This window comes from Salvelinus alpinus, chromosome 8 (genome assembly GCF_045679555.1).
Source record: "Salvelinus alpinus chromosome 8, SLU_Salpinus.1, whole genome shotgun sequence".
In the NCBI taxonomy this organism is placed as follows: Eukaryota; Metazoa; Chordata; class Actinopteri; order Salmoniformes; family Salmonidae; genus Salvelinus; species Salvelinus alpinus.
The window spans coordinates 80,084,335-80,102,906 of NC_092093.1; the positions used below are offsets into that span (position 1 = coordinate 80,084,335).

The window sequence follows — 18,572 nt, forward strand, 5'->3', positions numbered from 1 at the left end:
GCAGAAGGTGTCAAAAACAGAAGTCCCAGAATGCTGTTGTATGAAACACCTGTCTCCGGATTACATCTTAAAACTGAGGGCAACCATGGCATCCATGACAGAGTGGGAGAAGCGTCCATCCATGTATGTGGGTAAGATAGTCTAGCTAGCTACATTTTCAGATATTACACGTTTCTAATTTAGTCAGAAAGTGGTTTTCATTTCAAGTTAAAGTGTACTATTAGTAGCTAGTCATGTGCAATGTTAGTTATATATTTGTCCAGTCCACTCATTATCTCAGTCAATCATGGCTAGCGGGAAGGTTGCTGGCTTACTGAGCAAGATGACATCGACAGAGAGGGCTGTCGCGCGTCTAGTCCTTAGGAAACTTTGCAGTATTCAGTTTTTTTTTATGTATTATTTCTTACATTGTAAAGTAAAAAATTATAAAAAGTACCACAATAACAGGGCTATATACATGGGGTACTGGTACCGAGTCAGTGTGCGGGGGTACATGTTAAAGGTAATTTGTACATGTAGGTAAAGGTGAGGTGACTATGCATAGATAATAAACAGCGAGTAGCAGCAGTGTACAAAACAAATTGAGGGGGGGTGGGTCAATGTAATAGTACGGTGGCCATTTGATTTATTCAAACTCGTCATTCAGCACTGCGTCTGTACCCCGACCTGTGCAACTGGGTCCTGGACTTCCTGACAGGCCGCCCCCAGGTGGTGAGGGTAGGAAACAACATCTCCACCCCGCTGATCCTCAACACTGGGGCCCCACAAGGGTGCGTTCTCAGCCCACTCCTGTACTCCCTGTTCACCCATGACTGCGTGGCCATGCACGCATCCAACTCAGTCATAAAGTTTGCAGATGACACTACAGTGGTAGGCTTGATTACCAACAACGACGAGACGGCCTACAGGGAGGAGGTGAGGGCCCTCGGAGTGTGGTGTCAGGAAAATATCCTCTCACTCAATGTCAACAAAACAAAGGAGATGATCGTGGACTTCAGGAAACAGCAGAGGGAGCATCCCCCCATCCACATCGACAGGACAGTAGTGGAGAAGGTGGAAAGTTTTAAGTTCCTCGGCGTACACATCACGGACAAACTGCAATGGTCCACCCACACAGACAGCGTGGTGAAGAAGGTGCAACAGTGCCTCTTCAACTTCAGGAGGCTGAAGAAATGTGGCTTGTCACCTAAAACACTCACAAACCTTTACAGATGCACTATTGAGAGCATCCTGTCGGGCTGTATCACTGCCTGGTATGGCAACTGCTCCGCTCACAACCGCAAGGCTCTCCAGAGGGTAGTGGGGTCTGCACAACGCATCACCGGGGGCAAACTACCTGCCCTCCAGGACATCTACACCACCCGATGTCACAGGAAGGCCAGAAAGATCATCAAGGACAACAACCACCAGAGCCACTGCCTGTTCACCCCGCTATCATCCAGAAGGTGAGGTCAGTACAGGTGCATCAAAGCTGGGACCGAAAGACTGAAAAACAGCTTCTATCTCAAGGCCATCAGACTGTTAAACAGTCATCACTAACGTAGCGTGGCTGCTGCCTACATAAAGACTCAAATCTCTGGCCACTTTAATACATGTAATAAATGGATTTAACAACGGCACTTTAATGATGTCTACATATCCTACATTACTCATCTCATATGTACTGTATATACTGTATTCTACACCATCTACTGCATCTTGCCTATACCGCACAGCCATCGCTTATCCCTATATTTATACGTACATATTCTTATTCATCCCTTTACATTTGTGTGTATAATGTTGTCATTGTGAATTTGTTAGATTATTTGTTAGATATTAATGCAATGTCGGAACTATAAGCACCAAGCATTTCGCTACACTCGCATTAACATCTGCTAACCATGTGTATGTGAGCAATACAATTGGATTTGATTTGAAACCACTCGATCCGTCTATGGGAAGTGGTTCGATGAAAGTCTCTGGTTGTCCACCAGAAGTTACAATGTCCTTTGTTGTAGGCTTCTTCTGTCTGGGAGTGTCCGTTAGAATATATACTAGAATATATACCACTACGGTGGTTAGAGGACCTGTTCTTCCCTATCGTCTTTGGTCAAATGTCCGAGACTACTTTACATGCACAGCTGCAGACTGTGAATGTTTGGTTCTGTCTTTTTAACCATTTCAACGTGTGGGCCATGGCCTCACGTTCTCTGGTCTCAATGGTTGATTATTCAGGGTACAGCTAGGACCACTTTACACGCCGGGCAGCAACCTGGCATGTTTTGGTCTAATGTAAATTTTGTTAGCAAGGCCTTTTAAGCACTCTGGTCTTTGAGGGCATTCTGTCATGTTGACACAAACTCTGAGCTCACTTGGGCATGGCTACTGACTGGGCACACGTTTGCATGAAACAGAATTCTCATTTACGAGGCTAAAATCACATTTCAATCTTTTCAAAAATAGTTCCATATATACAGTGTGAAAGCTCTTAAAGTTACAATGTTTCCGTTATAACATCTTTCTGATAATTTTAATGATATTAATTTTCCATCTCTCATCATTCCCAACATTCGGATGTTGAAATATATTGTCCCAGTGTCTATTGTTTGATGTTGAACTTTTTGGAGGCGAAGTCTCTCTGTGTAACAAAGAATTTTCAGCCTTCCAATCCTGCAGAGCCAAAGGGAGAGTTTCTGCAAGGTATTTAAGTCATAAAAGACTGTATACCCAATCCCCTGGAGGACTGATACTAATGAGTTTACAAGCTCATGTGACTGAAGCCATGGAGGCTGGTAAGAGGAGGACGGCTCATACGCTGTAAACCCCAAGGCATTTTTAACCCATAAGAGTCTAAACCCTGCCTAAGCTGGGGGAGGGGGGGTGGGGTTCTACTAAGCTATATGTAATTGTTTTAAGAAGGTCATACCAATGATTAATTAGCTATTTGATTTTGAATTTTAAGACCCATTGAAGAATCCCCCAAAATATTATTAGATGAAAAAGTAATTTGGACCTTACTGCTAATAGCCCATACAAATGCATTGAATAACAGATTCACTACTTAGAACAAACTTAATTTTGAACAATTGTTCTGAGTGTCTGTTCTATATCTGAGATATAAGAAATATATATTTTTTTATGTAATTTTTTATATGTATTTAACCCCTTATTTTTGGCACTAATCAGTCTCCATATATACTCCCATACATTTTTTCAACTGGTACTGGGGGACCTTCATACGAGTATTGTGAGGCCTATGGGCATCCTAGAGCAATGCTACAGATGATTTTGTGAGAAGACCAATTTTGGGATGTCGCATGGTCTGACAAACACCGCTCTAGCTCTGTCACCTTTCATATATCTCTAGCTTAGACTGACAGATTTTTATTGCGATTTTATCTTATGCTAATTAGATATCTGCAGGAGTACGGACAGCGACTTTAGTTAACTCAAATACTTCTAGTAAGTTGAACTCAAAGTCAATGAAAAGTCACATTTTGTATTAACAGATAACAAATTAACTTTTTTTCCTAAGTAGATTTTAAGGAATTTTTGTAGTGCCAATGTTTGTTTTTGGAGATGGCTTGGCTGTGTGCTCTATTCTATACACCTGTCTGCAACGGGTGTAGCTGAAATAGTCAAATCCACTAAATTAAAGGCGGGTCCATATACTTTGGATTATATAGTATATCTTAAGGCCTTATTTTGAGGCCTCGCTTTACCCTAATACAGTGGCCTGCAAGTAGGGTTAAAAAATTCCACTACGTTTTCCAAAATTCCCAGATAAAAAAAAGTATAATCCTGTTGGACGATTTCCAGAAATTTTCCCACTGGAATTTCTGCATTCATAATGACAAAATTATTGGATTAGTTTAGACAAATGTATATGATTTATCTTTGTGTAGCATAAGATTAATCAATCACTCAATGTAAATGCAAAAACACGGATATTAAAAACAATAACATTTAAAAAATCAACCTGCCTTAGTGCATGCTGGGTAAAAAGTTAATTTGTTATAATAACTTAAATAATTGGGAGTTGCCACTGGTCCCCACCTCAAAAGGCAAATGATCGCTGTGAACCAAGGAACCTTGGGCCAACGGGGAGCCACAAGAATGAATGATAAGCCCTCCCGCCGCACCCTCTCCAACATGGGCTGAATCAGAACCACTGCCAGAAATGCGTTAAGGAAGGTCTGAGGCCACTGGTGCGCCAGAACATCCATTCCCAATGGGGCACTGCCGAACCTCTCCCATATCTGGGCAACCACCTAGGGGTGTAGTCTCCACTCCTGTGGAAGAGCACCCCATCCCCTGGATAGCAGATCGCTTGAGTTGAGGCAAATGGGAACATGCATCACCTGAAGTGAGAGCAAATGAGCACTGCTCAACAGCAACAAGGAGCGAGCCAAGGTGAGGAGGGGGAGGGACTGAGTCCCCCCTGCCTGTTGATGTACTGTATGCCACTGTCGTGATGTTGTCGGAATTGACCTGCACATGCCTCCCGACAACCACGCGGGGCAGAGCATGTAAGAGGAGTGGTTGGTCAATAAAAAAGTGCTCAGATGAAGTAGAGGCTAAGCTACAGGACTGTTTTGCCAGCACAGACTGGAATACGTTTGGGATTCCTCCAATTGCATCGAGGAGTACACCACATCGGTCATTGGCTTCGTCAATAAGTGCATTGATGACGTCGTCCCCACAGTGACCGTATGTACATACCCCAACCAGAAACCATGGATTATAGGCAGCATCTGCACTGAGCTAAAGTCTAGAGCTGCCGCTTTCAAGGAGCAGGACTCTAACCCGGAAGCTTATAAGAAATCCCGCAATGCCCTCCGACGAACCATCAAACAGGCAAAGCTTCAATATAGGACTAAGATCGAGTCGTACTACACCGGCTCTGAACCTCTTCGGATGTGGCAGGGCCTGCAAACCATTACAGACTACAAAGGGAAGCACAGCCGAGAGTTGCCCAGTGACACGAGCCAACCGGATGAGCTAAACTACTTCTATGCTCACTTCAAGGCAAATAACACTGACACATGCATGAGAGCACCAGCTGTACCAGAAAACTGTGATCATGCTCTCCGCAGCCAATGTGAGTAAGACCTAAAACCTTTAGACAGGTCAACATTCACAAGGTCTACACAGACGGATTATCAGGACGTGTACTGCGAGCATGCGCTGACCAACTAGCAAGTGTCTTCACTGACATTTTCAACCCCTCCCTGTCTGAGTCTGTTATACCAACATGTTTTAAGCAGACCACCATAGTGCCTGTGCCCAAGAACACTAAGGTAACCTGCCTAATTGACTACTGACCCGTAGCACTCACGGCTGTAGCTATGAAGTGCTTTGAAAGGCTGGTCATGGCTCACATCAACACCATCATCCCAGAAACCCTAGACCCACTCCAATTTGCATACCGCCCTAACAGATCAACAGCTGATCCAGTCTCTATTGCACTCCACACTGCCCTTTCCCACCTGGACAAAAGGAACACCTATGTGAGACTGCTATTCATTGAATGCAGCTCAGCGTTCAACATCATGGTGCCCTCCATGCTCATCAATAAGCTAAGTACCCTGGGACTAAAAACCTCCCTCTGCAACTGGATCCTGGACTTCCTGAAGGGCCACCCCCAGGTGGTAAGGGTAGGTAACAACACATCTACCACACTGATTGTCACGTTCTGACCATAGTTCTTTTGTATTTTCTTTGTTTTAGTGTGGTCAGGGCGTGAGTTGGGTGGGTATGATCTATGTTTTCTGTTTCTATGTGGGGTTTCTCGTTTGGCCTGATATGGTTCTCAATCAGAGGCAGGTGTTAGTCATTGTCTCTGATTGGGAACCATATTTAGGTAGCCTGTGTTCTATTGTGTTTTGTGGGTGGTTGTCTTCAGTCTTTGTGTGTCTGCACCAGATAGAACTGTTTCGGTTTTCACGTTTGTTGTTTTTTGTATTTGTAGTGTTCAGTTTTGATTTATTAAAATAAGATGAACACTAACCACGCTGCACTTTGGTCCGATCCTTCTACCACCACAGACGATCGTTACACTGATCCTCAACAAAGGGGCCCCTCAGGGGTCGGGCTCAGCCCTCATGTACTCCCTGTACACTCATTACTACATGGCCAGGCACGACTCCAACACCATCATTAATTTGCCGATGACACAACAGTGTAGGCCTGATCACCGACTACAACGAGACAGCCTATAGGGAGGAGGTCAGAGACCTGGACGTGTGGTGCCAGGACAACAACCTCTCCCTCAACATGATCAAGACAAAGGAGATGATTGTGGACTACAGGAAAAAGAGGACAGAGCATGCCCCCATTCTCATTGCAGTGGAGAAGGTTGAGAGCTTCAAGTTCCTTGGTGTCCACATCACCAACAAACTAACAAGGTCCAAGCACACCATGACAGTCGTGAAGCGGGCACAACAAAACCTATTCCCCCTCAGGAGACTGAAAAGATTTGGCATGGGTCCTCAGATCCTCAAAAGGTTATACAGCTGCACCATCGAGAGCATCCTGACTGGTTGCATCACTGCCTGGCATGGCAACTGCTCAACCTCCGACCGCAGGGCACTACAGAGGGTAGTGCGAATGGCCCATTACATCACTGGGGACAAGCTTCCTGCCATCAAGGACCTCTATACCAGGCCCTGAAAATTGTCAAAGACTCCAGCCACCATAGTCATACTGTTCTCTCTGCTACCACACGGCAAGCGGTATCGGAGCACCAAGTCCGCTTCTGAGCACGCTTCTGAACAGCTTCTACCCCCAAGCCATAAGACTCCTGAACATCTAGTCAAATGGCTACCCAGACAATTCACATTTCCCCCCCCCTCCCCTCTCCACACCACTGCCATTCTCTGTTGTCATCTATGCATAGTCACTTTAATTAACTCTACCTACATGTACATACTACCTCAACTAACCGGTGCCGCAGCACATTGACTCTGTACCGGTACCCCCCCCCCTGTATATGTTGTTATTTTTTACTGATCCTCTTTTATTACATGTTACTTTTATCTCTTATTCTTATCCTTATTTTTTGAAACTGCACTGTCGGTTAGGGGCTCGTAAGTAAGCATTTCACTGTAAGGTCCTGTTGTATTCGGCGCATGTGACTTTAAAAAATTGACTTGATTTGAAATCCCGTGCACTGCTCTGGTGCTCCATGTCATTTCCTACCACTCTGCTAAAAAACGCTTTGAGTTCACAGGAAATAAAACTCCCACTCCAAATTCGCTCCATTAATTTAAATCACAATTTAACCAACACCCATCTATTTTTGTGAATACCTGAACCTACCAATTGTTTTTTATGTATTGAAACCAAACCATATGGATTTGAATGAAAAGTATTTGAAATAACATGAAAAGGTAAATCTAAGAAGCCAACATCATTTCAAATAGGCTACATGTAATATTAAACAGCATATAACAGCATAAGAGCCAGACATGTAGCCTAAAAAGAATAGAAAAGGAATAATTAGGCTATATTATTTAAATTATGTCAAGGCTATAGCCTACAAAGAAATGTGTGACACAAGAGGCTGGTAGGGACATAAAGAGCTCACCATTTAAAAAAACACATTTTGTTGTATTAAATGATTATATAGTCTATACATTGCCCATATAGGCTGTGACTTACTCATAATTAAATACAAATTAAACGAAAAAGGACTTATTAGTGCCTTAGAAACACGAGTTTGGCCAGTCTGTGGCTTCAGGCTCATGTGATGGTGCCTGGAGAGCCAACCAGCAGCAGAGAATATCCTCTCCGCACTTGCAGAGCCACTGGGGATGCTAAACATCCTTTTGGCCAGTCTTGCCAGGCTTCGCAGAGATGCAGAGTTGTTTTTTTGATTTTTCTATGGGTAGGCCTAAAGGTTTTTAGGCAAAATAAACCAATCAAAAGCTCCTTGAATGTGGGAATGTGTAAGACCTAATGGGCACAGTATCAATTATGGCCCATTGTACAGATAATAGAACTAATATGAACGAAACATTTAAGAGATCTGATTTTTAGTTTAAAAATACTGTGCTACTTTGACATTTAGTTATCTACCCACCTCGTTCCTTTCTTTTATCATGTCCACATAGTAAGTACACCATCATGCTGTCTTTTCAGATTCCACAATGGTTATTTGGTTGTGGACACTACATTACATCACAATCACTCTCTTGCTCCTCATCTTTGTAAGTCTCCTTGATTTAGCACATGTGTGTTTTATCAGTTTCTTTATGAAAATATTTACCGAACTCCATGACGGTAGCTAAAGCAAGGGGCTATAGCAGCACACAAGTAGAATACAAATGCATGCTGGTGTGGGCATGCCCTGAGCTCGTGAAGTGATGCTCCAGCCTTTGGGAATCTCTCAACAAGCTCCAGTCAAATTGAGCACGCTTGTGAGAGCGTGAGTTACGTACACTGTCAGAAGTTCCAGGTAATTGATTGATATAGCAAGCACTCCGTGACACCATCCATACTCCCCGAATTGAGTAACCCTTGCATAGCGCGCCCCACCCTTGGGGGGACGCGTCTGTTGTGACCACGATCAGCCAATCGTCAAGATAGGAATTGTCAGGTGCGATTGTAGATCCTTGCGAGAGTGCGACTCCCCATAGTATGTTGTACCGAAGTGGACAGACTGAAAGGGAACACTGAAAGGGAACATGTGTTTGATGTGTATGATACCATTCCAATCATTCCATTCCAGCCCATTACTATAATCCTGTCCTTTGATTTAAATTGCCATCACGTGACTGATGAAGACCCTTACCCTTTTGAGAATGAGGATTCCTTCCTGATTGTGTTCATTGGTGATGATGTCAAACATGTTGCCTCCGTCCCCCGGTACGATGTTGTACTCTACTTCCGCGTTCTTCCCAATGTCCAAGTCATGAGCTTTGATCCTTCCCACAGCAGAACCCACTGCAGAGGACTCAGGGACTCTCAGGTGAAAGAAACCTTACAGACAAAAACAAACAAATAGATTGATCTAGAGTTCATTTTCAACTTCTGGCATTGTATTGATAATTTTTTCAGTGTGTCCCTAAATAGTTTGGAAGTGAGCAGCAGAGCAACTGCATCTGCCAATTGGCATTGTTGGCATGGTAATTATTTGTGCAATACAGCAAGAGAAAGGGAGAGAGAGCAGCAGACATAAAGAAAGGACAGACGACTTCACCCCTGGTCTGAACCTTGGTGCTGTAACATCATTATGGAAATATTATAGTATTATTAGAGTTGAGTGACTACCTACCTAAGTAGCCTGTTGTAAAAGGCATATCAAAAATATCCAAAGACCAGGGGCCTCATTTATAAAACTGTGCGGAGGATTCACGTCAAAGGTGGCGTACGAACGAAACAGAACGTTCTTACGCACAAAAATATTTTGATTTATAACACAGTGTGCACGCACGTCCCACGCCGGTTTCCCTTTATAAACCAAAATCAACAAAGAATTTGGCACACGTGAGCGAGCGTCTTGTCCCACCCTTTTAACACCCATTGTTGCCTATAAATAGTCAGGGAAACGCCTCTAATTAATATTCATCCATACTGACTGCTAGACGACAATGACGGCAAATCCCGACAGAAAGGCTAAAAAAAGAAATTTCACCCAGTGTGAAATGGAGAGGTTGAAGCAAGAAAAAATATATTGTTTGGTGGACACAGTGTGGGCATTACAAATGCCAAAAAGGCTTTAGTGGCAGCATGTGGCGGATGCTGTGAATGCTGCTGGCTCAGAAGGTCAGACCCTCTCAGAAATAAAAAAGAAATGGTCCGACATAAAAGTGGAGGCCAAAAGGTGCATAGCCTTACATAGACAAAGTGTTTGTGCCACAGGCGGGGGAAAGGGGACACCGGAGTTCAACCCCATTGATGCGACTTGTCGGTATTATAGGGGAATCCCTCCTGAGTGGAGTAGCGACGTAGGTGGAGGGGACACAGACATGCAAGATGCACCGGATGATCCAGGTATGTAATTAGTATTCCCTCGTTTGAAAAGAGTAAACCAAATGCATTCAAGTTTAAACATTTATTTACAAAAACAATTGTGACATTTTTGATTGTTTTTAGTCGCTGCGTGTTCCACTGGGGTCGTTGGTGCTGCAGCTGAGCAGGAGCTGAGTGCGCCCAGCCCCGGCATCTCCACAGCACCTTGTGCATCACAACCCTCCAGCAGCCGTGTCCTCACAGATGCAGTCTTGCAAACGCAGAGAGACACCATGGACGCTATTAACAAGGTTGCCAAGGAGTTGAAGTGTGACAGGCACGGCTTGGTTTCTGCAGGTGCTTCTCTGTAAAGCTGGGCCCACTACAGCACAGAGATCCAAGAGAACAGCTCTTGGTAATCGGAACCGGCTCATAAGCCACTAATCATCATTGGCAAGTAAATCTTGCTTGTCTCTGAGAATTTGCTCTCTCCGAATTCTTCCATTCGCCAAATCTTCCAACAGTGCCAAAGCAGCCATTGTGCATCATTACGCATTGTAATTGCATGCCTTTTTATACCCACACATTTGATTGTCAAAGCTACCCAATTGCGTAACACCTTCAGGTGTGGTAATTACCCTGATTGTAACTGACAATGACAGGGCCATTATCACATTGACAGTTCTGCGCAACGAACAAGTGATAACGATATATGAAACTGTGCACTCGTATCTGCCCGCCTGAGGCATCGAAAACGGCATCAGTTTAAACGTAATTTGTCCTACTGTTCACCTTATTATTTATGAGAATACATTTCATAACATGCAAGTATTGTTTAATAATTACAGATCCAATTAAATATGATTCTCAATTAAACTGAACAACATATTTGAGTTTTTTTTGTTGCAAACCATATTTCCGTTTTATATTTATTATCTTAAATTATGTTTTTTGTGTTGTTTTTTTGTGTGCACTCCAGGGAACTCTTCATATATAACACGTGAGAGGTAATATTTAAATTTATTTTACACAATGGTATCAATTTCAAAGTGTTTCATCCTTCCGCCATCGGAGTCGCAGTTTGTCATTACCCCAGTTTATGTGCGTAAGTATGGGTCAAAGTGTCCGTGGAGGACCGCATATTCTCCCGTCAAGCTAGTTTTTTTTTATAAATCCCAAAGTTTGCTAGGAAAGTGGCGTCGTTTTCTTGTGCCTACGCAATGTTTATAAGTGAGGCCCCAGAGCAGAATACTGAGTCACAATTGCATGTTTGCAGTATTCCATTATCCTTTCATATTCAGTTACAGGGTTTTGGAGAGTGATCTTAAATATATGTATGAAGGCAATATTCATAAATATGGATATTCACAGTTGTTGCATTGATCCATGTTGTTCAAATATGCTTACTTTCATAGATCAATAAATTAATGAATAGCAAAATCTTACACAATTACACAATCTGTATGTTTGGCCTGCCTCATGCATCTTACTTTTTGCACTGGTTAACTATTTCATTGAATTGATTTGTTTGAGGCTTAAAGTAAATAATTCCAGCAATTTTATTACAGGCATCAGCTCCCACTTGAGTTGAACAACACTGCAAGTGAAAACTAATGGATTAATGGAAGGTAAATACCTAAGTCTGTTTATGTGGAAAGGTACTAAGCTACAAGTAAATAATATATAATATATAAGACATGGAAAGAACATAGATATCTGCCCAGTGGGAATCAGCATTATAACCAATTATACAATAAAAAAATGAAACAGGAATATTAAAACCGATATTATCAACATGCTTTTTTAACAGATGTCTACATGGAACTTTAAAGTAAACTTCATACACAGAACAGCACCCCCCTCCCTCTCTCACTTACTTTTGGAAAACCTTGGTGGGTTGTCATTGACGTCACTGAGGGTGATGTTGATGGTAGTGGTCCCAGCCAGACCTCCCAGCTGACCTCCCATATCCTTGGCCTGGATAAGTACCTGGTACTGCTCCTTCACCTCGCGGTCCATGTTTGGCAAGGCCGTCCTTATTATACCTGATGGCAACATGGTATCTTTAGAACACGTCAAAATGACATCTGACATCTAGGCACTATTATGCTCATAAATTGTGCAGTCCAAATAGAAGATAGGTGGAAGCAAGATAATAGATGGAGAGAAAAGGGAAAAGCTGAGGGTTAACATGTGTTCTGAAGGATGGCTGATTGTTTCTGTATGATGAGTCCTTTTTGATGCCCTCTTTTTTTGCTAGATAGTTAAAATATACAAATTACCTAGATAGTTAAAATATACAAAGAACACTGTAATAAAAAAAAAAATAGTGGAGTCAACCTAAACAAGTTTGTTATCCTGCCGCCTTAAAATGTTAAGTCAAGTCCATTCAAAAGTTATTTCAACCTCGTTAAGTAAGTGAAACTGACACATTTGGATGTAATTACTTGTTGAGTGAACTTGATACTTTTAGTCAAAAGTAGGATTCTTGTAAAGTTCTTACTATGAGCACACTTGAGACTCAACCTTATCTGGGATTTGACCTCAGAAACTCTTGGTTGAAAATTAACTGAACTTCCTTCTACACCGCCAGGTCTTTGTCCAATTATCTGAACACAACAACATATAGCAGTGCACAGGGACACTTGACGTGAAGTTTGCATAAGCTCTTGGGATTTGATCTTGCAATCTCATGCAAGCTCATATGTGTACCTCTGAAGGTACCTTGTGTGTAAATTTGACCTTTTTGTACACCAGGGAACAACACTTTATCCTAACTGTACCCTTTTTTAGAGAGTGTGTGGATATACAGTATCTTCTTGGTAATAAATATGTACCTGGAGGCACTGCAGAAACATTGATGCACTCGCGACCAAGAGGTTTCAAGTTAAAATCTCCAGGGAGATTATGCAAACTTTACGTCAATTGTCCCTGAGCACTGCTATTTTTAAGTTGGTGTTGTCAGATAATCGGACAAGTATTCACTTTATTCTGAGCACATTTTTTAGCAAAGTGCAGAAATGTATTATTGACAATAAATCTGTCAGGCCAATCTCTGTCAGCTCCACAGACCTGGTGGCATTCTAGTTGCTGGCAACCAGAAGATTAGAGTTTAAAATCCCAGGAGGTTGTAAGTTCAATTCCCATGATATTGAGTGTAAAATGTACTCACAGTATAGCATTTTACAAGATTTTACTGTAATATGTATCCTGTACAATTACAATCACTAACTGCCTGTTGAGTCCCACCATCCCTGCTGTCATTTTACAGCAATAACAACTAAATTTGACAGTAAAAATACAGTATGTTTGTGTAAATTTACTTTTGAAAATACAGTTCAACTGTAAAAATACAATATTAGTTGCATATTTGCTGCATTTTTACCACAACTACGTAGCTGGTGAAGAACTTTAAAATTATAAATAATTTTTAACAGTGTGTGTCACGAATTTCGTCCTGAGGAAGAAGGATTAGACCAAAGCGCAGCGTGGTACGTGTTCATGATGTTTATTATAACCTGAACACTGAAACAAAAAACAAAAGTGGAACAAAACGCAACAGTTCTGTCAGGTACTCTCACAAAACAGAAAACAAATATAACTAAAGTCAGGGCGTGACAGTACCCCCCCCAAAGGTGAGGAATCTGGCCGCAAAACCTAAAGATATAGGGGAGGGTCTGGGTGGGCATCTATCCGCGGTGGCGGCTCTGGCGCGGGACGTGGACCCCGCTCCACCTTAGTCTTGGTCCACTTAGGTGGCGCCTCTGGAGCGGGGACCCTCGCCGCCGACCCCGGTCTGGGGACCCTTGCAGCGGGCCCCGAACAGGAGGGCGACTCTGGCGGCTCCGGACAGGAGGGCGACTCTGGCGGCTCCGGACAGGAGGGCGACTCTGGCGGCTCCGGACAGGAGGGTGACTCTGGCGGCTCCGGACAGGAGGGCGACTCTGGAGGGAGGAGACGCAGAGACAGCCTGGTGCGTGGGGCTGCCACAGGGCTCACCAGGCTGGGGAGACCTACAGGAGGCCTGGTGCGTAGAGGAGGCACCGGATAAACCGGGCTGTGGGGGAGCATTAGAGCTCTGGTGCGCAGCCTTGGCACCACTCCTCCAGGCTGAATGCCCACTTTAGCCCAGCCCCTCCAGAGTGCAGGCACAGGTCGAACCGGACTGTGGGGGAGCACTGGAGATCTGGTGCTTACCACTCGCACCTCTCCATTAGGCTCAATGCCCACTTTCTCCCGGCACGGGCGGAGCGCAGGCATAGGACGAACAGCACCCTCCCAGCACCCCGGAGACACAGTACGCAGAGCCGGCGCAGGATACCCTGGGCCGAAACGATGCACCGGAGACCAAACACGCTGAGCTGGCACAATCTGCCCTGGCTGGATGCCTACTCTCGCATGGCACTTGCAGGGGGCTGGCCTATAGCGCTCCGGGCTATGAGTGCGCACTGGCGACACCGTGCGCTTCACCGCATAACACGGTGCCTGACCAGTACTACGCTGCTTCCGGTAAGCACGGGGAGTTGGCTCAGGTCTATCGCCTGACTCCGCCAATCTCCCCGTCTGCCTCTCGTGCCTGCTGCGCTGCCTTGCCTCATATCGCCGCCTCTAAGCTTTCGCCGCCTCCAGTTCTTCTTTCGGGCGGCGATATTCCACAGCCTGTCTCCAGGGTCCCTTACCGTCCAATATCTCCTCCCAAGTCCAGGAGTCCTGAACCCTCTGCTCCTCCATACCACGCTGCTTGGTCTGTTGGTGGTGGGTAGTTCTGTCACGAATTTCGTCAGAGGAAGAAAGATTAGACCAAAGCGCAGCGTGGTGCGTTTTCATTATGTTTATTATAACCTGAACACTGAAAAAAAAATAAAAAGTGGAACAAAACAGTTCTGTCAGGTACTCACACAAAACAGAAAACAAATATAACTAAAGTCAGGGCGTGACAGTGTGTGCCTTAAGCACATCTGAAATATCCTATAATAATAACTGTAATTGCAAGTGAGGCATATTAAGGTAATTTACAGGACGGTCCAAAAAGTAACCAAGTACATTGCGATTGACAGCAAATATAGAGCAAAACAGTAATACAGTACCATACAATTATCCGTATCATAAAATCTATAGCAATTTCTAACAGTGTAGCTTTGTCAACACAACAAAAAACAAACAGTTGAAGCAGTTCGGAGTCAATCACCACCTTCCGGAGACACCTGAAACCCCACCTCTTTAAGGAATACCTAGGATAGGATAAAGTAATCCTTCTAACCCCCCCCCCCTTAAAAGAGTTAGATGCACTATTGTAAAGTGGTTGTTCCACTGGATATCATAAGGTGAATGCACCAATTTGTAAGTCGCTCTGGATAAGAGCGTCTGCTAAATGACTTAAATGTAATGTAAATGTAAGCACATTGATTTGTCTAAAAGTGTGAAGTTTACGCAACAAGTCATCGAAGGTAGTAGGATAAAACACACGTTTTGTTGAATTTTTTTTTTCTTCACAATTAACAATTTCAGTATTTTTCAGTTGAGTTGACTTTGGAAAATGAGCTGAAACAACTAAAAGGCAACATTACTTTTTACAGTGTAGCAGTCCCATTAGAAAGAGCCTATACTTAGAGGTGCATTAATGTACCTGAAGTCAAGGCTGTGATATATAGAAATAGAGGTCATTTCACCAAGTGGAGACACTTGACATTCAATACTGAACTAAGTGAGGCTTTATAATGATTCACCAGAGGGTCTGAGGGACCTTGACATCAGAGGAAATACAGCCGAGTAATGGCCAGGTCAGCTAGGAGGATGTCAGCGTGATAGAAGGGATAGAAATGTGGCAAGATGTACATTTCCTATTCTCTTATTCCCCCATTCGTAATATGAATAGGATGGATTTCACATTTGATCCTCAAATCCTGTCTTCTGCGAGTGCAACAAAGGATGTTGTTTTTTGACATTCTTCTCATCTTTTTGGAACGCCGTCTCTAACAGGGAGGGATGATGCTGTGAAGTGCATGGTGATTAAGGCATGTGATTCCCTCCCCCACCTCCCCCACTTTCTTTTTTCTCTCTCTCCTGCTTGTTTGTTCAGCTGCGTTGATGTATGTAGTGGCAGGCTCAGCGTGGGAAACATTTGTTTTAACAGTTGGATTTTTTCGCCATCAGGTTTGAAATACAGTCACAGTGTGTGTTCTGTATATTCTCCAGGGTGGAAAGGCATAATCTACGATAGATTCTCCCCATTAACTTTCTCCCTCTAATATCACGTTGGAAATGGTTATCATGTTTTCCTTTTATTTTTTCCCTCCCTTTTCTGTGACATACATTCATTTTCTTTGACTTGCTTTCAAAAGACATAATACAAATCTAAATTATAACACAGACAATTAGACCTTTGAACACACTGCTAAGAAGTAGAAACTGTATCGACCATTAGGCTACATCAAATACATACGGTAAGAGGGTTGTAGGGTTCTCGACAGTTAGCTGTCTATTATAAGATTGATGTTCACTGGCACAAGCTGGCACCCGGACACACATGACAACTGGAGCGTGCCGGGTCGGAGAGGTGCTGATCCTTTGGCACGGTCATAGATGCCAAGCCACAACCATTACTACTGCAGTCAGTACCACTAGCACTACCACTACTACTATTTCACCAAAAAAATACTTTAAGACAAGCATTTCTGAAAGAAATGTCCTTTTCTAGTTGAATTTACATTTTCACAGAGGACAAAGTAATGTGTATTGCACGCATATTGAATTTAATCAGAGTTCCTTCAGAAAGTATTCACACCCTTTACATTTTTCTCTCTCCACGTGTTGTGTTACAAAGTGGGATTAAAATTGATTTAATTGTAATTGTTTTGTCAACGATCTATACAAAATACTCTGTCATGTCAAAGTAAAAAAAGTTAGCTTAAATTTTCATATGCCGAATAAAATTAAAAAAATTCAACTCTACCAGTCGTTTTGTCACTACTGTATAACTGTTAAATAGCAAATGTGCCTACTCTGGTCTTGGCACGTGTGCTCCAGCCAACAGCTCGCAGATACAGTGTCGGTAGGCTTTGCACTGCAGCCTGGTCTCAGAGCATTTCACATTATTCTATATGTAAATCTGGGACACTCCATTTAGTATGATATGTTACATTTCGCATGGTATGTGTTAATCTATGGATGTCCATCACCTATTTTGTATGATTATATGTTATGAATTTGCAAATCGTACAATATATGATGAATTTGCAAATACATATGATATGTTCCGAATTCTAGCTAATATTAGCTAGCTGGCTAACGTTAACTAGGCTAGGGGTTATGGTTAGGGGTTAAGGTTAAGGTTAAGTTTAGGAGTTAGGTTAAAGGGTTAAGGTTAGGGTTAGCTAATATGATTAATATTAGGGTTAGGGGAAGGGTTAGGTAAAAGGGTTAGGGGAAGGGTTAGCTAACATGCTAAGTTGTTTCATAGTAGCTAAAAAGTAGTAAGTAGTTGAACAGTTGCTAATTAGCTAACATGCTAAAGTAGTCCATGATAAGATTGGAACTTGCAACCTCTGGGTTGCTAGATATTTGGCTTATACATCCACCCACCCCGCATTAAGTAACTATACCGAATGTAACATATCATACTAACTTGAATGTCAAGAATTTATATTTACTATTGTACCTCTACTTTACGAGACCAGGTTGGCTGCAGATAGGCTAGTGTGCATGATGAGATTATTATGGATAAGAGCGAGAATATTTTGGGGGGCCAAATGGCAGTCAAGCATCGATCATCATGTCACCAGAATAAGACCCTCAATATTTATTGGAAAGGAGCATCAAGATCACTATGCACTTTCACCACCATGTGAAGTTAATCATAACTTATTTCATCTGTAACCTAATAAACGGCATTGTTTCATAGTGGGAGGACCATACACCATATCATCGCGTGACTACAAGTTTATCATATCAATAATGGAGCATAAAGGCGGTTCAACCGCCATTTCACACATTCATTATACAGATACAAAAAGATCCCACCATGTCCAATGAACAGATTAACTGTTGACATTTATAAAGTTGCACCAAAACATCCTGTTTCCATCACAGCGGTCTTGTTTTGTTTTTATACTGTGACTTTAAAAACTGTGGATGGAAATGTGGTCCACCATAAAGGAACTTAAGGAACTTAAACTTGCCACTGTTTCTAATCCATTTCCCTGGCCAGCTACAATGTAATCAAATCAAGATATCTCACTCATTTGTTTAATCGGATCAATAATGTATAATTAAATTCAAGACAACACTTTGTCAATACTAATTTTCAGAGTTAGAATATACGCCCACCTATTCCATTATTACAGCATTTGGAAACTCATTCTGTTTTTGGAAACTCATTCTTTTTTTTTTGACAGATAATTACCATGCCTTTTTGTCATTTCAAACAAAGCTGGATAATAGTTAACACAATCCCAAACAAAACAGCATTCAACATCGACCAACATATGGGTCCTACGTGGCTCAGTTGTAGCACGGTGCTTCCCAGGACCACATGTACATAAAACTGTAAGTTTCTTTGGATAAAAGTGTCCTTTAAATGGCATATACAAATATGTAAACAGTAACAACAAGTACCAAATTAGACCCATTTCTGACTG

The 18,572-nt window shown here is 42.6% G+C and overlaps 1 protein-coding gene across 1 annotated transcript in view; it reads right to left on the reverse strand.

Annotated features, from left to right (window-relative positions):
- Positions 1–18,572, reverse strand: part of LOC139583761 (cadherin-12-like) — a 214,830-nt gene that overhangs the window by 60,943 nt on the left and 135,315 nt on the right. Inside the window, exons 5-6 of the mRNA XM_071415201.1 lie at positions 11,814–11,981; positions 8,777–8,964 (exon numbers count right to left, since the gene is read on the reverse strand). Coding sequence (XP_071271302.1) covers positions 8,777–8,964; positions 11,814–11,981 — 356 coding nt within the window. The remainder of the gene's footprint in view (positions 1–8,776; positions 8,965–11,813; positions 11,982–18,572) is intronic.